Below are 15,085 nucleotides of genomic sequence, written 5' to 3'. Positions count from 1 at the left end.
GTGGAACCACTAAGAAATTTTGATCTCCCGGGGTAGGAGCTAAAGTGGAGTGCAAGTCAAAAGACAAACTGTTAGTTCTTCTACTTAACTGAATGCAGACTAGTTGGAGACACTGGCTCAGGACTTCATCTCTCTGGGCTCACCCTGAAAGGAGCCAAAGCAACCCTCCCTTGGGAACTTGTTCAACCTGCGTCCTGCCTGAGCCCCTCTGCCAGGGAGCAGTAGCGCAGCGCCGCCGCCAGGGGGCGCACACAGTCCATCTGCCAGGCTTAGGGCGGGGCCAATAGTGGGGCGGGACCTGGAGCCGCTTCCGGCTTCCGGTGAGGTCCTGAGTGGTTGCGCGCAGCCGTCATGGCAGCGGAGGAGAAGGACCCTCTGAGCTATTTCGCAGCTTATGGGAGCAGCAGTTCGGGCTCCTCGGGCGAGGAGGATAACAGCGAGCCGGAGGAGACGGGTCGCAGGGCCTCGGATGCGGCCAAGTCGGCGGGCGGCTGCGGGAACAAGGCGGAGAAGCGGCTGCCGGGACCCGACGAGCTGTTCCGGAGCGTGACTCGCCCGGCCTTTCTCTACAACCCGCTCAACAAGCAGATAGACTGGGAGAGGCACGTCGTGAAGGCGCCGGAGGAGGTGAGGTGCCCGCCCCGTGTCCCGGCCTCCGCCCCCTCGCCCCGACCCCCGAGCACCGCTCTCCGCCCCCCGCTCGCAGTCAGCCCCCCGCGGGATGCCGCTCCAGCCCCGGGGAGCCCGGGCCCCTGCCCCGCAGCCCCGCCCCCCCGCGAGGAGACCCCCCACCTCCGCGCTCGGTGCCCCGACCCCGCGCGGCGAGGACTAACGGTGGTGACTCCCCGCCCCCCCGCTGCAGCTTCTCCCCGAGACCCCTTCCCTTTGACGCCGAAGTGCCTGCGGTGCTGCCTCCAAGACAGTGTCTGCTGCAGCCTCCTGGAGGGGTCAGCCTTGGCGTAGTGTCCCTGAGACTGGATTCTTCTTTGGTAACTAAAAGTTATGAGCTTTATTCGTATAGGGAACCCTTTGGCTTTTCACGTAACCGTATTTGTGATTTTGATGGAAAAATGTTGCTTAAAACCTTTAAAAAAAAAAAAAAAAACAGCCAGCCTGGACGATAAGCGAAGGGCAGGCAGGTGCATGTGCCTGTGTGGATCATAGGGACCTCGGTTCGTCACAGGGCGTCTTCCTGTGCTTCCTTAACAGCCTCCAAAGGAGTTCAAAATCTGGAAGTCAAACTATGTGCCCCCGCCGGAGAACTACACCGTGGAGAAGAAAGCCCCGCCTCCAGAGCTGGACATGGCTATAAAGTGGTCTAACATATACGAGGACAATGGCGATGATGCCCCACAGAATGCTAAGAAAGCCAGGCTTCTACCGGAAGGGGAGGAGACGCTGGAGTCCGGTAAGGAGGGGCAGGCTCCGTGCTCAGCATCTTTGGATCCCTGGGATGAGATCGCCCCTGAGCCACGTTTCCGTTTAGCCAGTTGGCCAGCCAGCTGTGATGGTCTGTGGGTACTTCCTGCTGTGTTTTTGAGAAAGATCCTGTGTATTTAGCCTTAAGTCAGAGATATCTCAAACAGTAGTGTTCGCCCTGTTTTCATGAAAGAACTAAGTTACCCCGGTGTTGAAGTAGAATCTGCTATCTCCGCCGGTAGTCTAGATGGACAGCACGAAATTCGTTCCTGGATGCTTAGGATCGTGACTGCATGGTGCCCAAGGCTTTATTTCGTAGGAAAGCAGTTGTGCTTTACAGCCAAAATTAGTGTGGCAAAAGTGAATTTAACTGGGCATTACGGCCCAGTGATAGGAGAGTAACGACAGGGCTGCTTTGTCTTTGTTCATAATCTCATCTCTTCCTTGGACCCTCACGGTAACCTTTGCCTCCACACTCTTAGCCCCTTAAATGCATCCTTCCCACACATCCTCAGTTACATCTTTCTGAAAGTCACATCTGGCTGCGTAACTCCCCGCTTAAACCTGTTCACCTGCCTGGTGGGCTGCGCCCTTGCTAGCACTTTGAGGTCTTGAAATTCAGCACTGAGTAGATGCTGCCCTTTTGTTTCCCTGCTTTCCACTAAGTGTGCCACCTCAGTCTGGAATGTTCTTTCCTCCTCCTCTGTCTGATAAACTCACTCACCCTTTGAAATCCACCTCAAAGAGGAAGACCTCTTAGATATCACTTGCTCCTCTGTACCTTATGTATGCTGCTGCTGTTGGTTGCACTTGCCACATGGATGTGATTCCTTTTCCCAAAAGTCTCTGCTAACAACAGGATGCAGTTGTTTTTTTTGTTTGTTTGTTTTGTTTTTTAAGGTTTGTTTACTTGAGGCCGGCACCGTGGCTCAATAGGCTAATCCTCGGCCTTGCGGCGCCGGCACACCGGGTTCTAGTCCCGGTCAGGGCGCCGGCTTCTGTCCCAGTTGCCCCTCTTCCAGGCCAGTCTCTGCTGTGGCCCACGTGCTTGGGCCCTGCACCCCATGGGAGACCAGGATAAACACCTGGCTCCTGCCTTCGGTTCAGCGCAGCGCGCCAGCCGTGGCGGCCATTGGAGGGTGAACCAACGGCAAAGGAAGACCTTTCTCTCTGTCTCTCTCTCTCTCACTGTCCACTCTGCCTGGCAAAAAAAAAAAAAAAAAAAAAAAAGATTTATTTACTTGAAAGGCAGAGTTACACACAGAGAGGGAGAGACAGTAGGAGAAGTCTTCCATCCGCTGGTTAGCTCCCCAAATGGCTGCAACAGCCAGAGCTGAGCCAGTTGGAAGCCAGAAGCCAGGAGCTTATTCTGGGTCTTCCACTTGGGTATCAGGGGTCCAAAGACTTGGCCATCTCCTGCCGCTTTCCCAGGCATATAAGCAGGGAGCTGGATCAGAAGTGGAGCAGCTGTGACTCGAACCAGCCCCCAGAGCTTTTTTATGTTTGTAACGTCACTGGTACATTGTGTTTAGTGGCTAACTGTAGATCTAAATGTTTTAGACTGTCATGTTTAAGATGAATTTTGTGCTTTCCATCAGTCACCTAGACTACTGGTGGAGATAGCAGAGATTCTTGTTCAACACCTGGCTAACTTGCGTTCTTTCATGAAAGCACGGCAAGTGCTTCTGTTTGAGGTATCCCTGACTTAAGGCTGAATACACAGGGTCTTGCTCAAGAACACGGCAGGAAGTATCCACAGACCATTTTTGTGAAACAGGTTTCTGATCTTCCACATTACAAAAGCTGCTTGTTTAGCCCTTTATACAGCTATAGGGAGTTATGTTTTAAGAAAAAGATGAGGCCAGTTGTGGCCTCTGTACCCATGAGGGAGACCAGGATGGAGTTCCAGGCTCCTGGCTTCAGGCTTGCCCATCCCTGGCCATTGTGACCATTTGGGGAGTAAACAATAGATGGAAGTGCTCTCACTCACGCCTGTGCACGTGCGCTCTCTCTAGCTCTCTCTGTAACTCTTTCCAATAAATAAATAACTTACAGCTTTTATTCCAATTTTGATTCTACCTCACTTTTCCATTTCATTCCCTAACTTCCGTACCTATCTTAGAAGACACTAATAAAAGCAAATCATCAGTAAATAGCATCTTTTTTGAGACTTTAAGTGAAATGGACATTTATAATACCTCATCATTTTATGGTATTTTATATAATAGAAATACTTGAACATCATAATATTTAACATTTACAACATTTTGAAACCAGATAGGAAGAATATGGAAATGAGTATGTGAATTGTTCAGTGGCACAAATTATACAAATTGCAAGTTCTGAAGTAGATATATTTTTTTAAAGATTTATTATTTTATTTGAAAGAGTTACAGAGAGAGCTAGAGACAGAGAGAGAGGTATATCTGCTGGTTCACTCCCCAGTTGACCCCAACGGCTGGAGCTGCACCGATCCGAAGCCAGGAGCTTCTTCCATGTCTCCCACATGGGTGCAGGGGCCCAAGCACTTGGGCCACGTTCTACTGCTATCCCAGGCCATAGCAGAGAGCTGGATCGGAAGAGGAGCAGCCGGGACTAGAACCGGTGTCCATATGGGAAGCCGGCGCTTCGGGCCAGGGTTTTAACCCGCTGCGCCACAGTGCTGGCCCCTGAAGTAGATATTTTTTACAGAAGTTTTCTAATGTATTACTCTTTGCAGCTTATTATAAAAATAGTATAATTCATTATTTTACAAATGAGAAAGTGATCTGAGATTAAAGATTTTGCCTCTTTACACAGCCAAGAGGTAGAGTGAGGATTGAAATTCAAGCCTTCCTTGAAAATTGTGCCTTATTAAGCTAGAGTTTGTTTTCTTGATTTGTTCAAACTGGAATATTTGCGATAGCTATCCTTCTATGGAAAGAATGGCAATAAGGGCACTAGAATTGGTATTCAGAGTGGCTTGCCATAAGCTAGTGTGCTCATATCTTTGTCACTATACAGAAAAGTGCCAGGTAAATATGCCAGGGTAAGCAAGCAAGAATGGATAGTCTTTTTCCTAGGTTGCCTTTTGACTTTAGAAAGGATTCCAAATTTAACAAATAGTAGTGCTGTGTGCATAGATAATGTCTTTCCTTTTGATCACTTGGTAGTTCTCCATCAGAAGGCAAACAGGCACTATCAAAAACCCAAACAACCCAAGGCTTAACTGCTTTAAGGCTGGATCATAATATTGAAAAGATAGTTGTGAAATCTTTAATGTTGTCTGTAGTGCTGGTCAATGAACATGATTCTTTGTGTAATAAGTACCTTCCAGTTTCTATGACATTTTTAACCTCCTTTTGAAATTCATAAAATATTGTTAATCAGAAAGTCTACACTGTTAAATTATCTAAGTTTGGGGTTATGATTTACCTTGTTTCTATTTTGCCTTCCCATTTCTGACCTTTGGCCTTTTCGCCAGCTAAGTTCTTCCAGATACTTGAGAAGCTGGGAAATGTTAAAAACTCATCACTGGATCTTGCTGCTTGTTTAATGGTTGTACAATGTAAATAAGTAAAACTGAAAGATTAATTGTAGCCTTATTAACGTGTAAAAATTAAAGGATTTCCATCTGTTTACTTTTACTTTTTTGAGAATTTACAAAGGTAGCTTATATAGGCAAGCTAAACTTACGTAGCTGTGTGACTTCAGTTCCATAGCAGAAAAATCATTTCCACATCAGTGCATCTGTACTATATTGTGCAGAATGAGAAAGCTCGGTGATGTTGGTGCCTGAACATTTCCAGATTTCTTGTGTGTTTTCCTGCTGGGTTTTTGGAACAGTACCTTGTTGTGACACTAGATGGCATTAGCTCTTCTTAAATTGCTGATGGGAAGTTATTTTTTCAGCCTTAGTAGTTTGTGGTTTTGTCTGTTACTTAGTAAATTTACTTGTAAGGGGCAGAATAAAAGCAGAAGTGTCTTAGGATCATGTTTAAATTTATTAATAATGGATTTTATGGTAGACTTAGAAAATATTTCCAATTTTTCTATTACTGAAAATAACCTCAAAGGCTATGCTTTGAACTTAAAATAAAAGGCCTTGACTTGCTTGAGCTATATACAATGTCAGTTAGTTTATAGAGCTAGTCTTTTTGTGTCTCTCTGATAAATTAATGGTAAAACTTTGGTTTATAAATTCTTGTGTGAGTCAGTGATCTGAATTGTGATCATTGCACTGCCTACATAAATACATAGTGCTCTGTGATACAGAGTAATGTCGCCATTTTGTGTTTGAAGATGAAGAAGAACCCCTGTTGGTAATTATTGCCCACATCAACAAATGAGATGTTTTGAGTTAGATAAAATCAGCTGAAGGGAATTAAAGACTGACGATCTTAAATATATTTTCTTCAAATAATTTATAATTTGATAAGAGTAGTTCTCCAGTTTTTAATATGAAGGCCATTTTCAAACATGAGAATATTTTGTAGATTGCTACATGATACCTGTTGAACTTTTGAGTACCTGTTGGTTAAGAAAACAAATTCAAAAGCAACAATGAATACAGTAACATAGTCAAACTAAATTTTTATTTTACACACCATAACATCTTCTACATATTAATTACTAAGGAGTTTTTAGAAATAATACCCTACGTGTGTTTAAGGATATGGGATTTAGTGACCAGTATGTGTTTTTATTGAACCATGTAGTTGTATTTGTTAAATAGAACCAAAAGGTCCACCTTTTCCAGCTTGATAACATTTTTATTAATTGGATATTTTCTGGGACTGTAGACACTAATAATTTTTGAAAGTTGTAAAGGACACTTTTAATGAAAAGGTCTTCTCTAGCCTTCCTCTTCTCTCCAGTTTTTCTGGAATTTAAAGGAAAGAAGGCTTGTTTTTCTGTTGCCTTTTGAATGTTCTGATCCTCCTTAGAGTTGGGGGGAGCTAACCACACTGAAAATGGAGAAGGTTCGGTGAAACCTCTACCTGTGAGTGCTTTGTAACGTCAGAATAGAGACTGGGGTGGTGTGCAATGAATGAGGAAGGTAAGTTGTCTTGGGGGATGGAAAGAGTGCAAGGAAAGGAACAGCGATATCCACTTGAATTATGTCGTGGTTAGATTGATGTTCTCTGTAGAAACAAAGCAGTATGCTCCATTCTTGCAAAGTATAGGTTATATTTAAATACCCACAATGTATATACTGTAGAATATGTGGGATTAGCCTTTTCAGAATAATTCTAATTTTTATGGAAATAAAATCACTTGTTTTAAGCTACCTAAACATAGCACTACAGGGTCGCTTTGAATTTTGTATCATTGCAATTGAAAAAAAAATTTGCTAATTTTCCCTTGCACTTAAAATCAGAGTTCTAAAAGTTAATTTTTTGGTTTTTATGGGAAACTTTGAAAGAAACAGTTGATAAAGGTGATTGTTTTGGTATAAAGCCAATAAAACTTGAGTGCTTGCTATGTTTTTTTAATTACTTATCAAAATTCTTCCTTTCCCATTTAAAGATGATGAAAAAGATGAGCATACTTCTAAAAAGCGCAAAGTAGAACCAGGAGAACCAGCAAAGAAGAAAAAATAGAAAACAACAAATGACAAGAATTTCTGGACTGCTAAACTTGTTGAAATGTGTCTTTGGGCCAATTAAGTTGATATTGTGGATTATAATGTCACAACATCTCTATATATTAATGAACTAATACATATTGCCTCAAGAACTTTCCACTGTAGAATTCATTTTTTTTTATTTAAAACTTATATGTATTTAAAATCACCATTTGACCTGTGATTGTGAAACTGACAACATTGGGAAGCATTCTTGCTAACACAGATTTGGTGACATGCTTTCAGAGTTTTGTCACATGTTAACATGCCAATGTTCTATATGAACCTTTTATAAAGGAATATATTTTTAAAGTAAATATATTGTACTGTGAACCTGTAGGGTGCTTTTCAACAGTGTTTGTACAGTGTAAATAGATCATGAAAATAAAATTGCTTATTCAATATTGCTATTACTGTATAACATTAACATTTGAATATACATCTGTGACAAGTACTCTGCCATGTCATGTTTTAAGTTGTAATTAGTATTACCATTTAGGGAGTGCCTCTTGTGTGCCAGATGCTTTGTGCATGTATTATCTGATCCTTAACCTAATAAAGTAGGTATTAGTATCCATACTTTATAATAAAGAGATCTTCAGTAACTTGTATGAGATTACACAGCCAGTGACCAGTGAGTTTGGAATTTGAAACTCAGGATACTTGAACCCTAAAACCATCACAGTAAACCACCTGTCCACCAATCAAAATTTAGTTATTGAATAGAGACTACATGAATTACCATCTCTGCCCTATATCTTCTGTTGTAGTTAGTGGAAATCCTGTGTTCCTGGTTATTTGTATGACTCTATATGCCTAATATTATTTTTTGTTAATTTCCCCATTAAAAAGTAAGTTTACTAAAGAGAAGAATTGTGAAATCCATAGTTTCTTCATAATATATACTTTGCATGAACTTCTGAAGACTCCTTACAGGCATGGGTTTGAATTTTTTTGGGTGCCAAAACAATGTTATCTTTTAATTCCACTTTTTTGTGGACTTTTTGAACAGCTGTCATTCTATGTAGCCCTACTTGGTCATGTTTTCTCTACTGAGCTATTTTTATTCTCCATTTTAAATTATTTATTTGAGAGGCAAACAGCTCCCATCTGCTAGTTCACATCTCAGATGCCTGCAACAGCCCGGACTCGGCCAGGCCAAAGACAGGAACTCTGTTTACATCTCCCACATGAGTGACAGGAGTCAGCTACCTGAGCCATCATCGGCTGCTTCCCAGGGTGCACATGAGCAGGAAGCCGGGACTCCAACCCAAGCACTCCAATGTGAGGCATGTTCCCAGCAGCATCTTAATGACTACACCAGAGCCCACCCCCAGCTCACATCTTAATACTTCTCATATAGTAATACTCAACAAAATGAATAGGGGGTAGCTGAGAAGACGTGATCTTCGCTTCCAGTTCTGCAGAGCAAAGTACAGTGCAATTATTTGTAGCATTTTGGGTGATAAAGTTACATAATGGCTGGATCTGTATGTGATTTTTACACCTTTAAGAGTTAATTAGAGGATGCTGCATATTTAGTGTATAAGAAAAAGACATGAATCTTCAAGTTTAAAAAAATCTAGACTTTTTCTTCCAAACTAGAACCGTTTAGTTAGGAACATGAACCAAGCAGACTAAATTTTGTAAAAGTAGTTAAAAGTGATCATGTAAGCCGTGGTGTTTTGTGAAATGAGGAAGAAATAACTGTATGTGGCTACCACCATCAGTAACATTGACGGTTTCCTATGCTGTAGGACTTGCAGACCTGTGTATCCAATTGTAGATTTCCAGTTGCACATGCGTTAAAGGTCTGTCACCTACTACATGTCCAAAATGAAACATTGTATCAAACCCCAAAACATCTAGCATGTTTCATTTCTGATCGATGGCATCTCAGTCATTCCAGAAATCTCCCTCTGCATCGTTTCCCATCACAGGTAGGTTTGGCCAGAATATCCTGTGGTTGCCACCCCTTCATTCTCACAACCCTCATTCCTGCTTTGATGAGTCATTTACAGTTTCCCAGATAGGCTGCTTGCTTCCATGGTTCTGTGCCTTTGCTTATTCCATCTGCTTAGCCAGGCTCTTCATCTATCTAGTGAACTCCTTTTCTCCAAGAATCAGCTCAAGTGTTTCTTCCTTTATACACCGTACAATTTTTGTTTAATTATTTGAGAGAAAAATATGGAGAGGGCAAGCTCCAGGCTCACTGCTTCACTCCCCAAATGCCTGTAATGGCTAGGGGCTGGTGGCTGAGAACTCCATTCAGGAAGGGAATGCCAGGAATCTAATTCCTTGAACCATTATAACTGCCTCCCAGGGCCCACATTATCAGGAAGCTGGATCAGGAGCCATAGTTAGGTACTCTGATGTGGGATGTGAGAGTCTGACCAACATCCACTGCTAGGCCAAATGCCTGCCCCAGTGCACCTTGTTTTATTTATCTGTGTCTGCACCCCTACACTGATTTCTCCCATGTGTGGCACTACGTGGGCAGCCAACAGTTACTGAATGCTTACTATGTGCCAGGTGTTACTCTACATACTTGCCATGAATCATTAATTTATGGGGGTAGGCACTGTTACCCTACCTTTAGACGGACAAGACAGGTACTGAGAGGTTAAACATATTTGCTGTAGGTGCCTGAGCTTGGAAACCCAGGTGGTCTGATTTCAGAGCCACTGTGCCTACTCAGTATGCTGGGAATGGGAGTGGAGGGACCAAAATACCTGAACTAACCAATAGACTGGTTCTTTTATTCACATGTGGTTCAAAGAACACGTCACTCCTAGAAGCTTACTCAGAAAACAAGTAAATTCAAAACCAGTTCACGAAGCAAACGGAGTTGGTTTGAGACACGAGGTGGGTTATATTACACTTGATCTTAGCCAAAAGGCCGAGAATCAATGAGGTGGGTTATATTAACAAAGTCCATAGGTACATGTTTTAGGAAGATTGATGCATAGTTCAGGGATTTTGTAGCATATTTCTGACATATTTGGATCATCTTTCATTGGAAGCCTTAAAATATAGAAATAGGGTTGAAAATATACTACTCTCCCTTCAAAAATATTCCACTTGTTTTTCAAAGTCTACAGTCTTTGAACAAAAAGAGACAGATTTCAGCCACAATTTCAGCCTCACATTTCACTGGCTTTCCTTGACCATTTGAAATTACAGCTTGAGTTTAGCATCCTCGCACCTGGGCGTGGGAAGGCCTCCCCAGAGTTCCCCAGCACAGCCTGCCCCAGCCAGGAATGGCTTCAGTGTCATCCTCGCCTTTCTAGGCTCACAGACAAGCCCTGGAAATGACAGGTTTACAGCCCGGACTTGGAAAGCCATTTCCTGTGTGTCCGTAACAGCTTGGTAACCAGGGTCTGGAACTCCTCTTTCTTTCCCTGTGTTTACCATTTTCTGGGGGGAAAAAAAAAAAAGCAAAGAGCAAAGAAACAGGATTTGATGCATGTCATTGAAATAAAAATGTAGCTCTTTTTCTGGCATAATTACCTGTCTCCATTCCTAAATGGGACCCGAATCCTACATACCTTCCCTGGCAAGCTGGGGGTGTACGTCCACATTTTTAAATTTAGAATCCAAAGTAACAATGCAATCACTTCCAACTGCAGGCGCACTGGACTTGAGTGCAGGCACAGCTGCCAAGACACACACACACACACACACTCACACATACACTCACACACACACACATTCACACACTCCACCCTTCCCCTCCCCATCCTGAGGCTTTCTTTAGCAACTGAAACTGTCTCCTCTTTTCACCATCTTCTGCCTGAGGCTGTCCCTCCAATCTAGCCCTCCACTACAAAAAGTGGCCTAAAAGTCTTGGCAGCAGTAACATCTGGAATCCATATGTGAAACCTGTAAGGCATAGGCTCTTTGTTTTTTGTTTTGTTGTGGTTTTCTTTTTTTTTCTTTTAATTTAGGCTTAATCACTTGAGTTCTAAATGCTCCCTGCCCCAGCCCTCCCCTCCATACCAAACTAATTAGGGCAATTATCTGAGCCATCCATGGCTACAGATCAGTTAAACCCTGTTATTGAGGTTAACAAATAAGAGGGTTAATTTCTCTTGACTGCTCCATAGTTGGGGAAGAAAGATAATAAGCCCTTTCATTTGTCTGCTGCTTTAGAGTTTTCAAACTCTTGTCTCTGCTACCAGCTGCTACCTAGGAGAAGGGCTCACCTTGGAGTTCCAGACTGTCTGGAACCACAAGGTAAGTGATTTAATTCTGAATGAAGCACAGAATTCACTACAGCACACGGAAGAGGCTCCTTCAGCCTCGCTGCTTCCACATGTAAAAAATATTTTGAGTGGCCGATGCTGTGGTGTAGTGGGTAAAGCCACTGCCTACAGTGCCGTCATCCCATATGAGTGCCGGTTTGAGTCCCAGCTGCTCCACTTCCCATCCAGCTCTCTACTATGGCCTAGGAAAGCAGTAGAGAATAGCCCAAGTCTTTGGGACCCTGTACCCACATGGGAGACCCAGAAGAAGCTTCTGGTTCCTGGCGCAGCTCCAGCCATTGCAGCCATCTGGAGAGTGAACCAGCAGAAGGAAGATTCTCTCTCTCTCTCTCTCTCTCTCTCACCTTTCTCTGTCTCTGCCCCTCTGTAACTCTGCCTTTCAAACAAATAAATAAATCTTTTTTAAAAAATTATTTTCGGGGCCGGCGCTGTGGCGCAGCGGGTTAACGCCCTGGCCTGAAGTGCCGACATCCCATATGGGCGCCAGTTCTAGTCTTGGCTGCTCCTCTTCCAATCCAGCTCTCTGCTGTGGCCTGGGAAAGCAGTAGAAGATGGCCCAAGTCCTTGGGCCCCTGCACCTATGTGGGAGACCAGGAGGAAGCTCCTGGCTCCTGGCCATTGTGGCCATCTGGGGAGTGAACCAGTGGATGGAAGACCTCTTTATCTCTCTTCCTGCCTCTGTGTAACTCTGATTTTCAAATAAATAAATACATTTAAAAAAAATTATTTCCATGGTTTTAAAAGAAATGGGATTGCCAGTTAGTAGCATCTGATGCCAACTTGGAGGTACTGAGTTTAGACAGGGATGGGGGCACTCGGTTCAGTGGTTAAGACGTGGCTTGGGACACCCACATCCCAGATTGTGCATGATCCGAGTCCTGGCTATGCTCCCCAGTTGAGCTTCCTACTAAAGGGCACCATGGGGGGCAGCAGGGTGATGGCTACAGTAACTGAGTCCTTGCCACTGGGAGACCTGGATAGAATTCTGGGCTCCTGGCTTCAGCCTGGCACAGTCCTGGCATTTGAGAAATGAACAGTGGGTCTAAGATACCTCTCTTTTTCTCTCAGACTTTGAAATAAATAAATTTAAGAAAGCAAAAATAGGGACCAGCACTGTGGCATAGCAGGTAAAGCTGTCGCCTGCAGCACCAGCATCCCATATGGGCACTGGTTCGAATCCCTGTTGCTCTACTTCCTATCCAGCTCCCTGCTAATGTGCCTAGGAAAGCAGCAGAAAATGGTACAAGAGCTTGGGCTCCTATACCTGTGTGGGAGATCTGGAAGAAGCTTCTGGCTCCTGGCCCCTGGCTCCTGGCTCCTGGCTTCTGGCTTTGGATCGGCCCAGGTCCGGCTGCTGTGGCCATTTGGGGAGTGAACCTGAAGATGGAAGACCTTTCCCTCTATCTCTCCCTCTCTCCATCTGCAACTCTCTGCCTTTTAAACAAATAAATAAACTTAAAGAAAAAAAAAGAAAGCAAAAATAAAAATTTTAGACAGCCAGTCTTTTTTTAGATCATGTGACCCATGTCTTGGGTATTTTTGACTTAGAGGTCGCTGGATCCATCGAGTCGTTCCGGGTAGTCATGGACTGCCTGGATTTTTCTATTCTTTCTGCACTTTGGTTTCCAGTACGAAAGGCTGCCGCACATCAGTCTCGCTGGGTAGCTAAACCAGAGTGCCTAATTTAATCTTAGGCCCTGAAGGCTTATTTTAGATTACGCGTCCTGGCACTGAATTTTTTGAAGCCCAGGAGAGTAGTTGAAGGAGGATTAGGTTTTCTTGGTATCATCATGACTGTGAATATTTTCCCAGCAGGGCTTGTGAAATACGATAATAGTGATGAAGAACAGGTTTTCAGTGACAAAATAAGAGGGAAAAAAATTTTCTATGTTACAGAAACACAGAGAAAAAAACCCTTACCACAAATATATTTAGCATTTTCAAGGAAAGGAGCAATGCTTACACCAAAAAGGCAAACATTCTATCGAAGTTACATTGCTTCAATTAATTCTCATAACTTCAGTATTAGATATAAATCTTTATGATAGTATTCATAAAAAATTTGATTATGAAAATGATGCATTCTCACTGGAGATATTCTGAAAAAAGAAAATAGCAATTATTCTGAATAGTAAAATCCACTGTTAACACTTTTGTTAAAAGATCTATTTTATTTAATTGAAAGACAATGTCAGAAAGATAGAGACCTTCCATCCAGGAGTTCACTCCCCCAAATGACTTAACAGCCAGGGCTGGGCCAGGTTGGAGCCAGAAGCCAAGAACTCCATCTGCGTCTGCCTCTGTGTGGCATGGTCATCATCCACTTCCTTCCGGACACATTAGCAGAGAGCTGGATTAGAAGCAGAGCCGCAGGGACACAAACTGCACCATGCATCCCCTCTGTTAGCATTTTAATAAACAGTACTTTCTTAGAATTTTTTTCTATGCATATATATGTATATTATAAAAAGCATATTCTACATTTTCCTTCACTTGGCCTTATTAGTGCCATTGAGAATCTCCCCATTCCCATGGTGGTATTTATTTGTTTTCTTATGTATTAGTTATTGATAACAGCATGAAAAACAAGTTACATTAATACAGAAATAATTATACTTAACATTTAGCATTATCAGTGTCATTAAGAATTCTAAGAATTCTTCAAAAGGTGCCAGTGCTGGGGCCGGCACTGTGGCACAGTGGGTTAACACCCTGGCCTGAAGTGCCGACATCCCATATGGGCGCCGGTTCGAGACCCGGCCGCTCCACTTCCAACCCAGCTCTCTGTTATGGCCTGGGAAAGCAGTGGAAGATGGCCCAAATCCTTAGGCCCCCTGCACCCATGTGGGATACCTGGAGGAAGCTCCTGGCTCCTTGCTTCGGATCAGTGCAGCTCCGGCCATTGCGGCCAATTGGGGAGTGAACCATTGGATGGAAGACCTCTCTCTCTCTCTCTCTCTGCCTCTCCTCTCTCTGTGTAACTCTGACTTTCGAATAAATAAATAAATCTTTTAAAAAAAGAAAAAAAAAAAAGATGCCAGTGCTGTAGCATAGTGGTTAAGCCACCGTCTACAGCAACACTATGTGGGTGCTGGTTTGATTCCCGCCTGCTCTACTAATTCACCTGGGAAAGCAGTGGAAAATGGCCCAAGTTCTTGGGCCCCTGCACCTGTATGAGAGATCTGGAAGAAGCTCCTGTTACCTGGTTTCAATCTGGCCCAACTCCAGCTGTTGGCGGCCATTTTTTGGGGAATGAACCAGCAGATGGAAGATCTGTCCCTCTCTTTGTAACTCTGCCTTTCTTTTCTTTTCTTGACAGGCAGAGTTAGTGAGAGAGAGAAAGAGAGTATAGACAGTGAGAGAGAGACAGAAAGTTCTTCCTTCCATTGGTTCACCCCCCAAATGGCTGCTACAGCAGGCGCACTGCGCCTATCCAAAGCCAGAAGCCAGGTGCTTCCTCCTGGTCTCCCATGTGGGTGCAGGGCCCAAGGACTTGGACCATCCTCCCGGGACAGAATCCAGTGCCCCGACCGGGTCTTGAACCCGGGGTGCTGGCGCCACAGGCGGAGGATTAACCTAGTGAGCAGTGGCGCCAGCCTGTAGCTCTGCCTTTCAAATTAAATAAGTAGTTCTTAAAAAAAAAAAAGAAAAGAAAGAAAAGAAAAGGGCCGGCGCCGCGGCTCACTAGGCTAATCCTCCGCCTTGCGGCGCCGGCACACCGGGTTCTAGTCTTGGTCGGGGCACCGATCCTGTCCCGGTTGCCTCTCTTCCAGGCCAGCTCTCTGCTGTGGCCCGG

The 15,085-nt window shown here is 43.9% G+C and overlaps 1 protein-coding gene across 1 annotated transcript; it reads left to right on the top strand.

The window, feature by feature from the left end:
• The first annotated feature begins 306 nt into the window (after nt 1-306).
• On the top strand, nt 307-7,905 carry C5H1orf52 (chromosome 5 C1orf52 homolog). Its single transcript, XM_062191642.1, has 3 exons — nt 307-627; nt 1,210-1,408; nt 6,928-7,905. The coding sequence occupies exons 1-3, from the start codon at nt 352-354 to the stop codon at nt 6,999-7,001; spliced, it is 549 nt and encodes a 182-aa protein (XP_062047626.1). The 5' UTR covers nt 307-351; the 3' UTR covers nt 7,002-7,905.
• Nucleotides 7,906-15,085: the final 7,180 nt, after the last annotated feature.

The sequence above is a fragment of the Lepus europaeus genome, chromosome 5 (assembly GCF_033115175.1).
Source record: "Lepus europaeus isolate LE1 chromosome 5, mLepTim1.pri, whole genome shotgun sequence".
Taxonomy (NCBI): domain Eukaryota; kingdom Metazoa; phylum Chordata; class Mammalia; order Lagomorpha; family Leporidae; genus Lepus; species Lepus europaeus.
The sequence above is the reverse complement of the archived record's forward strand: the minus strand, read 5'-3'. Positions and strand labels throughout refer to the sequence as shown.

Coding starts and splice junctions, on each gene's coding strand:
- C5H1orf52 (XM_062191642.1), top strand. CDS start 352: ATGGCAGCGGAGGAGAAGGACCCTCTGAGCTATTTCGCAGCTTATGGG. Junction 628..1,209: donor TCGTGAAGGCGCCGGAGGAG/GTGAGGTGCCCG, acceptor CTTCCTTAACAG/CCTCCAAAGGAGTTCAAAAT. Junction 1,409..6,927: donor GGAGGAGACGCTGGAGTCCG/GTAAGGAGGGGC, acceptor TCCCATTTAAAG/ATGATGAAAAAGATGAGCAT.